The sequence below is a fragment of the Agelaius tricolor genome, unplaced genomic scaffold (assembly GCF_023055355.1).
Source record: "Agelaius tricolor isolate 1412-34295 unplaced genomic scaffold, bAgeTri1.0.p SCAF_9, whole genome shotgun sequence".
Lineage (NCBI taxonomy): Eukaryota > Metazoa > Chordata > Aves > Passeriformes > Icteridae > Agelaius > Agelaius tricolor.
The window spans coordinates 6583326-6599203 of record NW_027269269.1 but is presented as its reverse complement, the minus strand read 5'-3'; the positions used below and the strand labels follow the sequence as shown (position 1 = coordinate 6599203).

General features: G+C 36.6%; 1 protein-coding gene across 2 annotated transcripts in view; it reads left to right on the top strand.

The window, feature by feature from the left end:
* Positions 1-15077, top strand: part of CUL5 (cullin 5) — a 31751-nt gene extending 16674 nt beyond the window's left edge. For both annotated transcript variants that reach the window (XM_071434142.1, XM_071434141.1), the window contains 11 exons: positions 1817-1947; positions 2707-2814; positions 3398-3462; positions 5462-5594; positions 6125-6256; positions 6888-7011; positions 7752-7927; positions 8046-8207; positions 8868-8986; positions 10271-10394; positions 11463-15077. In XM_071434142.1, coding sequence (XP_071290243.1) covers positions 1817-1947; positions 2707-2814; positions 3398-3462; positions 5462-5594; positions 6125-6256; positions 6888-7011; positions 7752-7927; positions 8046-8207; positions 8868-8986; positions 10271-10394; positions 11463-11657 — 1469 coding nt within the window. In that variant the 3' untranslated portion in view covers positions 11658-15077. The remainder of the gene's footprint in view (positions 1-1816; positions 1948-2706; positions 2815-3397; positions 3463-5461; positions 5595-6124; positions 6257-6887; positions 7012-7751; positions 7928-8045; positions 8208-8867; positions 8987-10270; positions 10395-11462) is intronic.
* Positions 15078-15878: the final 801 nt, after the last annotated feature.

Sequence of the window (15878 nt, the reverse complement as noted above, 5' to 3'; positions counted from 1 at the left end):
TATGTTAAGTAATATTTACATGCTGTGCAAAGACAGGAGGGAATAATATTTTTCAACTAAAATCTATCAAAAATGTCATAGCTTGCAAACACTTCAGAACTGACTTTGTGTGGTTTTGTTTGCTTATAGTATTGGGGAAGTGAGGCCTAAATTTTATTCCTGAAGTGCAACAGAAATGAAAAGTATGCTTGGCTTTCATGAATACAGAATGAAAGCAGACTTTAAGTGCCCCAATAAATACAGCATTGATTTCTTTACTCTTCAGTGTCGTAATATATTCTGAGTTCCAGTAAAATACTCCTTTTGGTTTTGTTACTTTGAAATCTGTCTTTGAAGAATTTATAGGTTTTTGGATTCTGCAGTCTTAGGATGCACCTGGAGTCTTCCTTTGCTACTGATTCTTAAGAGAAACCACTGATTTTTTTAATATTTATGGCATCACTACTGTACAGAAACAGATGTAGAGTCCTTTAACATATATTTTATTTTCTCTTTTTCTGCCATCTTTTTCTCCTTCTTACTCTTTTTAAAAGCCTAGATTAAAAGATCCAGTAAAAGTTGAGCTTTTCGGACTTTTTGTATGTAAAACAGTGCTGCCATTTGTTATAGCAGATCTAAATTGCACTGAGAATGCCTCCAACTACATTTTTTTCTGGTTCCTGGAATTCAGCCCATTATGAGTTGTCTGTAGTACCATTGCAAGCTCTTATTCAATGTTGTTTGTAGTTCCCATTCTCTAATTTGCTTTGTTACGTTCTAAAAGGATTTCTTTTCTTCTCTATGCTTTTCTATTTGCTTCTGCAGCAGCTGTTGTGGTACAGATAATGGTAGCATATATCATCCTCAGTGGTGATAGGATCTTGATGTTTGTTGCTTACAAAAGTAATGTAGAAAAGAAAGCAAAGGCAGGGCCTCTGACTTTTCCACTTTCACAGTAGACATAACATTAAGGAACTAAGTGAATCTATAAATTTTGTTTTCTGACAAAAAAAATGTGTCCATTTGTTCTACTTCATGAAGCAAAGTCCTTTGCCAAGCTGAGTTCAATTCTCTGTGGTCTCTTTACAACAACCTGGTGACCTTAATCCCAGTGTTCTTTGTAGACAGCTTTGTCAAGATGATTATTGATGTTTCAAAATCCTCTTTTTTTTTTTTAAGCAGTACTGAAATATCTTCACAAAAAAGTAGAAAAATAAAGCATCATATTTTGAAGTTTTTGTACTGGTAATTTTCCGAAAAACTAAATAAACTCTTTGGGAAGAAGAGTTCAGTGTTTGCATTAGTCAGTTTTGGTTACTTCAGAACTTCACAAGCTTTTATAAAACAAAGCATTGTAAGTGGTGTTGAAACATACACAAAGACAGGTGTGTTTGGCTTTAGTTTAAAATATAAAAATGTCTTGAATCCATACAGTTTCTTGCATAAACTCCTGTAGGCTTCCAAATGAGAGACATTCTTGCCAGGGATTTGAAGGCAATTTGTTAGAACCTGGACTTAATCCAAATTGGCATTGGTTTTAGGGGGGGCTTATTCAAGCTTGTGATACTATATGCATTAGCATACTATATAAGATACTATATGCATAAGCAAGTATTACATTGCAATGAACATACCTTTTTTTGCCTTCAAAAGAATCTTCTTGTGGGACCAGAATTAGAACAGTACTCAAGTCATCTTTCTTTTTAAGAGATGAATTGGATTATCCATTCTCCACGTATTTAATGTTCCACTTGAGACATGTCTAGGAGAAATGCAGTATATTTGGCTTTTATACATGTCTTTGACTGGTGGCTTCATTGGTATTTGTATCTTTCAGAGCTGCATTTAATGTTTTCACTGATGGATAAAGTTCCAAATGGCATAGAGCCTATGCTGAAGGATTTGGAAGAACATATTGTTAGTGCTGGACTTGCAGACATGGTAGCAGCTGCTGAAACTATTACTACTGTAAGTGTATTGGGTTTTAGTAAAACAACAACAGGAAAACAACTTTCCAGAAGTTAAATATTCTCTATTTTTGGGACAAATGCATAAATGGAAATAATTTTTAAAATTTCTCTTTAGAGATCCAATTTTGGTCCACTGAAAGTTTTAAATGTCTTTAGGATAACTTTTTATTTTTTGTTTTCAGTTGTGGCTTTAAAAAGTGAATCTAATTTGCAGAAAAGTTATAAATTAAGTGCATGGGTTGTTTATACAATACAATTATGCTAGAATCTTAAATTAAAAAGCCTAATCAATTTTCCCAGAATTATAACTTCTTGATGAAATTTTAAATTTGCTTTCAATCTAAGAGTGGTTGTTCAGTGTGAAAATTATAAGGGTTTTTTCTCCACTGTACTTTTTCAGCTTTTTATCATTTTTTTTCCATAGGGTCTAGGAGGCCTAGGTGGCTGCAGCAGTTAGGATGTGGCATTTTTCTTTTATTGATGCTTGAAAACGTCCTTTAAAATAAAACATTGCTGTACAGTATTAGAAAGTTAGAGTTTTTAAATTTTTTTTTCTATATTTGAAATACTATCCTGAAAGTCCGTGTTTAAGCCTACATGCTGTAGAGCTCTTCAATCCAGAGACTGAAGATAAAATATAAATTCAGAGTATGCAGGTTTTTTAGGGTACAGCGTTTTTACAGATTAGGAAATCACGTGTATGCTCACACTGAATTCTGTGGAGCCTTGGTTTTTTATTTGATTTTTGCCTCTTTAGGATTCTGAGAAGTATGTAGAGCAATTGCTCACGCTATTTAATCGGTTTAGCAAGTTGGTTAAAGAAGCTTTTCAAGATGATCCAAGATTTCTTACTGCCAGAGATAAGGTATGTGTTTCTGCTGGTCTTTTGTTCACTATAAGACTTGTTGCAATTTGTGTTATGATGTCTCCAAAACCTTTTGTGCATTCACTGTTAAATTTAGAAGCTGCTATTACTCTATTAAATGTGCAGACTAAAATATTGATGAAACTTACTACCAACTTAGGAGCTTTCAATTTCTGTTACAGTGCTGCATAAAGTTGCATATATTCAGCTTTGTAATGGTGTAGAGCACATCAGAAGATGACCTTTGTACTGAGAACCATAATGTCCGACTCAGCAATAATTTGTGTTTGGAATTTACTTTGTATTTGTGTCATGACTTCAGATGTGCAACCTGCTCCATGTAATCCCTTGCTAAGTTGTTGTTTAAAGGAAACTATTATGTTAGTGGAAAAGAGGAAAACATCAGTTTATTGGGAAATTAAGTCATAGAATTTGAACTCTCAAACTGAAAATAGAATCTGCAAACTTTGGGCTAATAAAAAAATTGAATTAATTCCATGTTACAGTAGTGTAAAAAGAGAGAAAACCTTTGCAATTCATATCAGAAATGGAGTGAAGCACCAATAATCTAATTATTTTTCAGGCATACAAAGCAGTTGTGAATGATGCTACAATATTTAAACTTGAATTGCCATTGAAGCAAAAGGGGTAAGCTGTGTAAACTTCATGTGAATCAAGGTTTTTAAAATGTCTCTTCAAAAAGTAATGCTGTGTTTAAAAGGGCTTTGTGTTATTTGCATTATGTAATTTCAGATTGCTTATTGACCTCTGGTAAGACACTCTTTGTGTGGAAGCAGATCAGTGAATAGCAGCCTGGTTCAACTTAAATTTATTTGTAGTATTTGGGGATCTGTTCTTTTACACCATGAGTCAGTTTGTTAGCTGAAGTTCATAATGGTTTCCTGGATTAATTTCAAAAACCTCAGCTGTATAACTCTATCACAACTTCAGCAAAGGTCCTGGGGAAAAATGAGGCAGTAATCTTGGGAATAACTGTGGCTGATTAAGGTGTAACCATCCACAAGCTGTTTTCCACCTCCTCTTGTGCCAGTTGTGAGTGTGACCTGTCCAGCTGTTGCATTTTTGTTTCAGTGCAGGATTAACCAGGTTAGTTTAAACAACTTCCAGTAGATTAGGCAGACCTGCGTGACTCAAGAAGAAGGACCATGCTTACAGAGCCCGCTCTGCTAACTCAGCCAAGAGAAGGTAGCAGTCAGTTAATTGATTGTTAACATTTACCGTGTGATGTGCCACTTGAGTAGGAACTTGTGTTTATTTAGGTGCTTGGGATGGCTTATATATAGTTTGTCATCTGATTTACTATGGAAACAAAGCTTTTGTAGCTGGGCTGCCAGCTTCCCTTTCCAATTGCTTCCAGTTAGGGGTGGATGGTTATAAATATCTGTCCAGCGTCTTGGTTCATATTCTGGGTTTGGTTTAGGATAATGGCAAGCCAGAATAGGGATTAGTCTTTCTCCTTGTATTTATTGGAGGAATGCTGTCACAAAAGACTGGATCCCTGCTTTGTATACTTTGCATAGATGTAGGTAAGGTAGAGGAGTTTCTTAGGCATCTTCTAATAGTTTCCTTTCCTCTCAGACCATCTCAATTGATACCTCATTCAAACTGTTTTACTCCTAAAGTGAACCCAGCCTAGTGATTTCTTAGAAACCACTGTAATTGTGATGGTCTTCTGTTCAGCATTCTTCTTCCCAAGCACTTTGAAGTTGTCTAGATATGCAGCCTGGTTTGAGTAAAATGAAACTTCATCTTGCTTAGTCTTCTGTAATAGCCAAAAGACTTGTGATCTGCTTGTACTTCAAATGGTCTTTAGGAGGGCAGAATACATTAGCCTGCAAGCTTCTTCATGAATTAAAAAAAGGACAAGTTATCTGAAGAGTGTTAGCCCTGTCTGTCCTAATTGATGAGAGGCTGAAATAATGAGCAAGAAAAATGGATTCTTGAGCTTGCTGTGGGCCCTTAAGTAGCAGTCAGGTTGGTGCCATCTGACTCTAGGAATAGGGATTGGTCCTTGCTATTTGGTTTTATTCACCAGTCTAGACACGGGTTTGGATCATGACCGTGCTTGATGAATTTTGAAGAACCACAATCTGTCTACTGTAGCATCTTGTTTAACTTTAGTCTGCATTTTATCTCCTAGCTGTTAGTCCATCCTTTATAGCCGTGATGAAATAATTTTATCCTGTTACTATGTGTTAGATGGGTTGAGTCTGTGAAGTGTGGTGCAGGAGGCTGTTCTTGAGAACTCACTACAGCATACTGAGGAGATGAGTGAAACATTTCACTGTAGCATTTGTTAATTCTTTACTGGAATATTTCTTTCCATACAATATTTTGTTGTTTCACACTGTAGTTCCACCTGTATACTTCATTGTTACAGTTCTAAAATTGTAATTAGTTAAAATAAGCTGTATAAGCTTTCTGAAACTGTTTGGCAGTATTTATTCTTTCAAGAAGAAAGGGTGTTATCCCTAATTTTTCATTAGTTTAACAAGGATATAAATTCACCACCAGGATCCTTGCCAAGGGGATCAGGAGAGAGCAGTCTGTCTTGTTAACAATGTGACTACTCCAGAATAGCAGGATGCTGTATGGTTTGAAGAAATACTGTTCTTCTTTTATCTAGTGTTGGATTGAAAACACAGCCTGAGTCCAAATGCCCTGAGCTTCTTGCTAATTACTGTGACATGTTGCTAAGAAAAACACCACTAAGCAAAAAACTAACCTCTGAAGAAATTGAAGCAAAGCTTAAAGAAGTGGTATGTTTTTGCTTTTTATTTCACAATTATTCTGAAGAAGGAATTTATTTGGTTTAATTTATTTCCTTATGTGGGTTGAGGCCTTGATCTTCAAAAGCAGTTACGCAGGGTGTAAAGAGTTTATTTTGTTATGAAGTGTGTGTGTGTGTTTGAATATCGTAAATCATTTGGTGTTTCATGTCTCCTGTGTTGGTTCACAAAATTCGTATATTAAATTAATGCCTATATGAGACTGTAACATATTACAATAAATAATATTTGTCTAGAAAATAATACAGGGGATTTTCACATACCAGTGTCAATGTCTTCTTTGATTTAAGATAATTTCCTGATGTTTGAAAAATTAAGAAATTGAAGGTGTGATATTATGAAACATTCATTGCTGATGCCTATGATAGTGCTAACACAGTTGCTCTTAAGGCAATGTCAAGTAGCCTTTCTCTAGTCATAGTCTGCAGTGCCATTAGATCAGCATTCAGACTTGTCTGGCTAACAATGCAAATAAATACATTTAACTCTGTTTTTGACAGCTTTTGGTACTTAAATATGTACAGAATAAAGATGTTTTCATGCGATATCACAAAGCTCACTTAACAAGACGTCTGATATTAGATATATCAGCTGATAGTGAAATTGAGGAGAATATGGTGGAATGGCTCAGAGTAAGTAGCATCACATCTTTCTTTGGTTGTGTCTCATGCTTGTGATTAATTAATATTCCACTCTTGAACTTAAATATCTTTCTTGCTTAGGTGAGTTTTATCTTTAATAGCAGGCCCCTCAGGGCATCTTAATGCTTCCCTTCTATCACAGTACTTCATGAAAGTAAAACTCTTTGGCTCTTCTCTAGTAGTGCCAGTGATGGATTTTAAAATATTTCACCTACAATTATCTAAAGGTTTTATATATTCCATATAAGCAAAATGCAGTGTACTTATTTAATTATGTAAATAATTTGAGATGCATTCTAATTTTGAATTTTTATGTAGATTATAATATTATTTGCATGCCTGAAACATTCCTTCAAATTTCAGAACTCATGGATTCTTTAAAGCATGCATATGTTCTTCAGCATTTGAATTTCTTTAAAAGAATCACCATATGCCCTTAAGGGATAACTACTTACGATTTATGCAAAAAACCCTTTATATTGTATTGCAGATTCACTATTACTGTAAAACTATTATACCCGTGTACTTCCTTATGCTTTTTACTTGAGCTTATTATTTTAAACATAAAACTTTTTGTTCATAGTTTTCTATGTCATATTTACTGTTCTGTTTGTTTATGTAGGAAGTGGGAATGCCAGCAGACTATGTAAACAAGCTGGCTAGAATGTTCCAGGATATCAAAGTCTCTGAAGACTTGAACCAGGCCTTCAAAGAAATGCACAAAAATAATAAGCTTGCTTTACCAGGTATTGTTTTCAAATTATTTGCTACTTTTTATTTCTCTTAGTGAAAAATAGCTCAGTTAAATCTTAGGTTAAAAATTATGTCAACTGCAGGTTGAACACAGTCTCCATGGCACTGTTGCCCCTAGATTGGAATTGTCTGTAGACTCTGCTTTCTCCTGCAGTTGATATTAGAGCTGTATCACTCTGAGTTGTTTTGGGTTTTTCTTGTCAGCAGTCTCATAGATAAAGATTCCCTTCGCTTGTAGACAAATTGCAAGCAGGGGCTTGAATTGGCATCAACCAGGTGAATGCCTGAACTACCTCCTTTTATGCCCTCATCATTCTTCTAGTGCTCCATGCTGTGCTCCTCCTTCATCTGCCAGCAGGAGAGCTGGATGCATACCATGGAGAGCATAAATCACATTCTGAGATTGTTTCACTGATGAGAGAGGCTGAGGAACATCAAGCACTGGACCTGCCATGCTGAAAACCCTTGAGTAGTGCTTATAAGCATCAGCTGTAAAGGTGCACCAGTGTTTAAGGAGCTCTGCAGCAGCAAGAGGAAAAAACAGGTTTTGATCAGTGCTGCTGGCAGAAAGCCAGTGGTGCATAGAGAGCCTTAATGTTTAAGTGGGTAGACACCCTGCAACTTTCTGAAAATTCAATCCTTCATAATTGTGTTGAGAGTAGGAAGAAAACCCAAAACATTTTGGTTTATCTGTTATACCTGGAGATTCATATCATCCAATATCATCTTACAGCTGACTCTGTGAATATTAAAATTTTAAATGCTGGTGCCTGGTCCCGAAGTTCTGAAAAAGTGTTTGTCTCGCTGCCCACGGAATTAGAAGATCTCATCCCAGAGGTCGAAGAATTTTATAAAAAGAATCACAGTGGTAGAAAACTCCACTGGCACCACCTCATGTCCAATGGAATTGTAAGTGTGTAGTTTTCATTGTATCAGTCTTAATGACTGCACTCTCTGTGTATTTATAACAGTAAGAAAGCTTGTGATTCAGACAGGCTTATAAGTAAAATGTTCATCCTCTTCACAGATAACATTTAAGAACGAGGTTGGCCAGTATGACTTGGAGGTTACAACATTTCAGCTGGCTGTGCTGTTTGCGTGGAACCAAAGACCCAGAGAGAAGATCAGCTTTGAAAATCTTAAACTGGCAACTGAGCTCCCTGATGCAGAACTTAGGAGGACTTTATGGGTATATCCCTTTCTCTTGAAACAGATTGCTTCTTGATTTTTGTACTCTGAAATACTGGATTAGTATTTTTAAAGCACTGTCTGATAACACTTTCAAATGTGAACACCTTTCTCGGTAATTAATCAGTTGTAGTGCTGGCTCCTTGCACTGCTGCTGAACACACACAGCCTTTACATTGACATGTTCTCTCTACCCAGTGTTACTTCACAGACTTTTGGAAACTGCAAGAATTTTTTGACCATATGCTGTCTAAAGCAGAAAGTTACAATTGTATATTGTCAAGTAGGTTTGGCCTAGGAAATTAGTGACACCTGGTAAATGTTCCTTAGAAATAACTTCAGTGTTTGCTTTAGCAGACTACTAATTATTTAGCTCATGGATAAAGAGAGAAATCACGTAAGTCAGACTTGACACCACTTCGTTAGTAATGAGTTTGTGTGTTTTACTACTTTGTATGATTTTGCTTATACTAACCCATTTCAGAAGGAGGTTTGGTAAACCGTGTCCCCACTCTGATTTTACTAGTTCCAAACAAGGCTATGTGGTTTCCTCACTACAGTCAGTACTGCACTGAATTATGGTTATAGAAAGTAGTTGTTTCCATTTAGAAAGTCTGGTGATTTATTTTCATTCTTTCTCCCCCTTCCCTTTTCTCTGTAGTCTCTTGTAGCATTTCCAAAGCTGAAACGTCAGGTTTTATTATATGAACCTCAAGTCAATTCACCCAAAGACTTTACAGAAGGAACCCTCTTCTCGGTGAACCAGGAGTTCAGTTTAATGTAAGATGATGTTTGAAAAGTAAAATAACCATGTACTGTTTTATAACTAAAGGAATTCACTTTAACTTAACCTTTGTTCTTGAACCTAGACACATGCTTTGCTGCCCTGCACTCACTTATTTTGGCAATAGTTATGCTTCAAGTAGGTGATTGGACTAGATCACCTCCAGCAGCCCCTTCAAACAAATGTTTTTATAATTCTAATTTTTGTGACATTAAATTTCTTACACACTTAGGGACAAAGTACAAAATTGGAGGCTTTGTTGTGTTCCAGTTAGCAGTAAGTCCATAAAATTTCATGGAAGACAGCCTGTAATCAGAGCAGCAGTGCTGTATTGATTATTATACACACACAGAAATTCAGAAACAATGATAAGTTAACAAAAAGGAAGTGAAGCTGCTTAATGATGTGGTGTGCTGTCAAGAGCCAGGATTTTTGGTGTGGCTCTCCCCAGAGAGGAGTGTCTTTATTTCTGTGAGAATTGCAGTGCTCTTTTATTGGTGCTTTGAAATCCTTTGAGCACAAGATAATACAAAGAGAGAATGTCTAAGTGATACATACTACGTTCAGTGTGGTTTACTTGCTTCTGCTTGCCTCCACTCTCACTGTCTATGATGAGAACTGGCTCCTTGCTAGGAACCTCAGATTCTGTGCCTCATTCTCAGCAGCAGCTGGACATCTGGATCTGTCGAGAAAGAGATAAGTGATGAATCTGCTTTCCTGGGGCTTAGTTTATTGCCCAGGGCCATAATGATTATTCCTGTCATCAGGATTCTGAACTTTGGGAAATGTTGATAGGACATGACAGAAGACACAGGCTGTAGAGAAAGTTTGTGGGTGACCACTGAAGAATGCCATCAGCTTTCTTTGTTGCAATAGCTGGGTTTTGTCCCAGACGGTTCTTTGATGGAATATTAACTATCCATATTTCCTGAACTTTGTTGTAAAACCTTCCTCCAAAAACTCTAGATTTATGTAATTAAATTGAAATATATTTTTCTGAAATTCTGTTGTTTCAGCTGCTGGATTTACTTGTAATGCTTGCTAGCATTATTTAGGTTTCATTGTGCGGAGACATTGGCATTGAGTTTTGATCTGTCAGACAGCTCTCTCGCTGCTGCAATGCTAATAACCTATACGTATCTAATAACCTATACGTATCTAATCTATACGTCATGGTACTTGTTGCTGCTGTAGTTTAAGTTTAACAGGAATTTTATAATTGAAAGTTTTGGGGTTTGTATTTTTTTTTGCTCACTTTCACGCAATACAACTTTTTTCAGAAAAAACGCTAAAGTTCAGAAAAGGGGCAAGATAAATTTGATTGGTCGATTGCAACTTACTACAGAGAGGATGCGGGAAGAGGAGAATGAAGGAATAGTCCAGCTAAGAATATTGCGAACCCAGGCAAGTAACCTGCCAGAGGAATACAAAATTCCCCTATTTCTTTTGTTGCATTAGCATTACTGTAATTTGTTGTATTATCGTTACATGCTGCCCACCATTGGATGTTGATGTATGAAATGGGTGCCTTTAAATGCCACTGGAAGTCGCTTCTGCTGTATGACTCTAGATCCTTGTGAATACCTGATTCTGCATGTGTGTTCGTGAACTTGTAGCTATCAGCCTCCTGTTCTGAAGTATCAGGTCATCATCTTCAAAGAGGACAAAGCAGATATTATTACACAAGTGGTGAAGGCATACAGTGTGGGGTGGGTGACAGCAGCAGATTGGCAAAATTGACTGACACTGGCCACCACCATGAATAAACAGCATTGTTGCTCTTGAGATCTCTTTGGTCTGTATGAAGAGAATAATCTTGGAGGTGGAATCATGCTGTAAGTGCTTCTTAGCTGTACAAACTGGAGCTTCCTGCTCTGTGGTTGATAGTCAGCTACTCATGCCAAATCTTTTGAGCTGACAGTTTAAAAAAAGCCTGAATTTTTTCAGGCATCGGGGATCATTACATACAATGGAGTCTCATTTTGCCTTCAAGTTTCAGGTCTGTTCTGTCAGTCAGGCTGGATTGCAGGCCATGCACATTGTGAGTTGTACCACCTGATGTAACATGATGTAACTATTCTGGCAGCAGCAGGGTTAATGCCTGGTTGTACTTAGAAAATGAGTGAAATGTTAACAAGTTATATCACGAGTAAACTGCGACTTCTGCTCAGGGTGTGAGTTAACATTTGGTTTTAGTGAGTAATTCACACTCTAGATATAGGATTTAACTGCTCCTTTGACTGGAATTGTCTTACATCTCTTGCATCTTGCCAGTGCTTCGTTCTTTTCCTTTATCAGCTTCTTTGTAAAAGCAGTTCTATATAGGCTAAAAAAATGCAGTGTATTTCTGATTTCTAAGGAAAAATACAGATTTCCTTGCTGTCTTTCCTTACCAGGAGCCTCCTATTAATGCTCTGTTCATTTTGTCACTTCACCCAGGTATTTAATTTTTTTTTTCTTGTGCCCCACTAGGAGGCTATCATCCAAATAATGAAGATGCGGAAGAAAATTACTAATGCCCAGCTTCAGACTGAACTGGTAGAAATATTGAAAAACATGTTCTTGCCACAAAAGAAAATGATAAAAGAGCAAATTGAATGGCTTATAGAGCACAAATATATCAGAAGAGATGAGTCAGATATCAACACCTTTATATACATGGCATAATTGGAGGACTCTGCGGGATGCTGAGAACATAAATGGAAGGGTGCTTGGACAGACAGCTGCAACAGTTTGTGCTGCAGAAGGACTTGTTTTGACTTTCGTTACATATTAAAATCCCTGCCTTACCTTACAGAGGACTATATTTTGCCAATCTCATTCAGCTAGCATGATGGCATTCCCCTCATGTTGCACACTTTTAACAGCATGCTGTTTTGTGGGAGACTTGCATTCATGAAGAGCCCATTGTGAACTTTTTAAAGTAGATTTGATTTACACCCACCAGGAAGAATACAGGTTTGGGTTTTTAGATGACCAGTACTTGCACAAGGAAAATATTCAAATATTCATGCACTGAGGAACTGCTATTAGTTTTGTTTTGGGTTTGTTTTTTGTTTTGTTTGGTTTTGGTTTTTGGGTTGTTGGTTTGTTTTTTTTTTTTAATGCAATTAGGACTAGAAGTAGCACTTTCACTTTTGTGTTTTGGATCAACAGAGTAATGTACTGTCCATCTCTGATCCTTATTTCATGTAATAACATTTGAGAGACACAAACACATGCGTCACAACTGATCCGTATTTGTTACAGTTAAAACCTGTTTGCTAGAGCAGTGCTTCAATCTAGTAACTGGATTTTAATAATTAACATATTAAGTGACACAAAAGTAATTCCAAGTCATCGGTGATATTTTTCCCAAAGCAAGAGATCATTGTTTTTAAATTGTTTCCTGTAAACAAGTGGATATGTTGTTACCTTAATTTGGACAGGTGATTTGCTACAATCCTTTTTGACAAGGTAAAAGTTTCTTGAATGATACTTCACTCTAAAAGCAGTTTTCATGGGTGGGTCTGCTATAGGAACAGAAATATTAAGTGTATTTCCTTGTACATTTAATATTTATTTTCCAAATATTTCAGTATGACTACATATATCAGGATGCATTAAAGAGTAATTTATGCACAACTCCCGCAGAAAGAGAATAACACTTGAAGATCCCTGTACTATTTCCTTAGTGGTAACTTTTATATACATGCAAGGTTAATCCAATTGGACTAGTCAACATCTTTATATGAAAAACAAACCCTCTGCTTTCCATTTGGTAACTGGTAGGGTAGGAAGTACTCTTCTAATGAAAATGATAAAACTCTAAGGAAAAATACCTTGTTCAGTGTATGTAGAGAGAGTGCCAAACACACATCAGGAATCTCAACTATTTAATGTTACCTCTTCCATTCTCAATCATCTGAAGTAGTCATTTGGCACTGCCCTACTCTCTGCTGTTCTGAAATGTCCCAGCATGTACTGGAGCGATACCATGAGTCATAGGAGCAGAGTGCCTGTCTTAGGACAAAGGTAAGTTGTGCTTTACTCAGTTCTGTATGAATATTTCTTCTATAAATGACAAGTGTGTGAAGTTATTTTTTAATTAACCAGTTGAACTATGACATCTAAAGGCCTCATCTTTGATGATGAAATGGGGAAGAGGATAAAATTAACTTTAGTCAAAAAAGAAAGCCTTCCAGTAAGTAAGAGGAGGAGTTTTACTTTCACATGGTTACAGTAAAGTATGCAGGAGTGGTTTAAAAGCAAACTCTCCAAGAATGGCTGTTTGCACCCTTAAAGCAGGCTGTGTGCTCTGTTACTAATGTAAATGCCAGTGTGACTGCCTGAGAACAGTGTGTATTTGGACATCTGTTTGAGTAAGAAGTTTTTGGTAGTGAGGGTTTCATGACCAAGAGATGGAGAAATCAAGGCCTGGCCAATTACAATTGATTGAAATCCTACAGCTTGTGTTCCATGCCTCTATTGACACTCAAAAGTAGATGCTGTTTAAAAATATTGCATCTTTTATGCTGGCCCTGTGGTGTTGCAATTCAGAATCAAAAGGAAGTGGTGCTCTGTGTAGTTAACCAATGAAACTATTTGAACATTAGAAAACGAAATTCTAATAAAACACTTTGTGCTGCAAGACTTTCAGTCTTTGTAACTTTAAAGTAATAAATGTTTACTTGGGATAACTGGGGAGCATGACAGTGAGCACACTCTTCAACATGAAAAATTCCAACCCTAACCAGAGAAGAAAGGTGTGAAATGGTCACATGGAAAGAGCTGCCAAGGGGATAATGCTAATTTTGAAGCCATTGGTTAAATTTGAGAGAGAAGTTTAAGAGACTGCATCTCAGATACAACTCTTTAGGAAGCTGGAATGTATGCAGAAAGGAAAGGCTTGCTAAAAGCTAAGGAGCTACACGTTCCCTCAACTAATAAATACAATACAACCTGATTGTTACCTATACGTTTCTCAAAACCTGTGATGGAAATACAATTGGTAATGTGCCTCTGACATGGTCATTTTTTCTTTAAATATATACCAGAAATGGATGTCGGGTTTTTTTATGAAATCTAAGACAGACACCAGCAAATTTGTTAAAGATGCAGAATCACGTTTAGCATCCTTCATCAGGTCACTTCACCAATATGCACTTAAAACTAGTATTACGTGGGGCACAGGGGTAAGCTGTTCTTTTGGGGAGGGTAGAGTTCAGATCTAAATGAAAACTATTCTTCACTTGCAATATGGCAACAACGCACTTTTAAGGCTGCAATTTTTAGCTATGTCCAAAGACCTAGCTTAAGGAGGTGCTGCATCTGAAAAACACGTTGCCACACACTGCCACGGTGAATAGCTAAGGAACGAAATCTGGTGTAGAAGGGGCGGGGGGGAAATCACTCCTAATGGGTTTAATAAGGAAATACTGTTAAATCTTTCTCTGTCCCAACAACTTGATGATAATCTCAGTTTCAATTCTGAAGTCTTCCATTTTCCTCTTTCCACAGTTGGTGTCCCTAGCTTCTACTTTTACTCATTTATTTTTTGTTATGACTGTAATGCAGTTACATTTCCAAATGACAATGTGACTTTCTCATTTTCATCTTTTTAAAATTAATATAAATGTTCTGAATGTTCACATCTTGCATTTATCTGCATTGGGATGCCATTGTCCTGTAAAGTGCAAATTTTAGAAATACAATTGGCAAAAAGATTTGATAGTTTTACAGAAAGATTTGCTATCTCAAACTGTTTTCTATTTTCATCTAAATAACTGGGATGCTATCTTTGTAATTCTTTAAGGTCATATTTGTGAAATAAACAACACATGAAAGCTTTCCTGTCATATACACTATATGTAGTCTGGAGTGTTGAGCAAACTCGGGTTCCTGAGTTGTAATAACTATCTCCGTATGGTATTTGCAATTTTGAATGTGTGCCACTACCAAGATAATAATGCTGTACAATTTTGAATGGTGGTAGTTTCTGTATGGCAGTCCAGCTGAACTATTTTGATGTACTGCTTAATTTTTGAATTTTATTTTTTAAGTTGTATAATTTATTTTCTTGCAAAATAAAAATGTAATTTAAAAGACTACTCATTTAGCAAGGTATTTTGGTGTCTCACCCTACAAAATTTTTAAGTTGAATTCAGGTGCTGCTCCTAAAATTGCCACTGTATGAAATTGGCCTGACTTCAAGTCCCAACAGATGTTATGATCAGAGTAATTAAAAAACAAAAGTGGAGACTTCCAATTCTTTTCTTGGTAAAAATTTTTACGAATGTAAGATTATATGTTGAGCTATTTAGTCTTCTGAATTCTATTTAAAGATGAGCTGTAGTCTTTCAGTCGGTGTATCAAAGCCTACCATGCCAAAACTGGCTGGGAGTTGCCTAACTTAGTTTATGGCATTTTTAACAGGGTTATGTTTCTGCAACTCACAGGGATGAACTTGGATTGCTGAATATTTTGGTTGATTTGTCTTTGAAGTTATTTACAAGGTGCATCACTGAAAGTTACTGGTGTTGCCACCAGGACTTCAGGGAGCTGATCCTGCAGTAAACCGTGATGTGGGAACAGTCACTTGCCTGAAGGAGTGCTTTTAATGTAATGGCTTTTCTTCTCTGATTGTTCTTGCCTTTTAATCTGAATCTCTTTTTACGTATCAACTCTCTTCTTTAAGTGCAGCAGCTAACCATTGGTGTTTTGTGCTCTCTGGTACATGCAGAGTTTAGAAGTATTTGTATGGAATAAACAGCTATTTTTGAGTGAGTGCTCAGTACTGTGCATGGCAATTGGCCAACTTGCAGTTCATGTGGGAAGAGTTTTGATGGCAGGTTGCTATTATTTCCAAACTTTTTTCCCTCTGTTAGGGCAATATATAGTCTTTCCCAA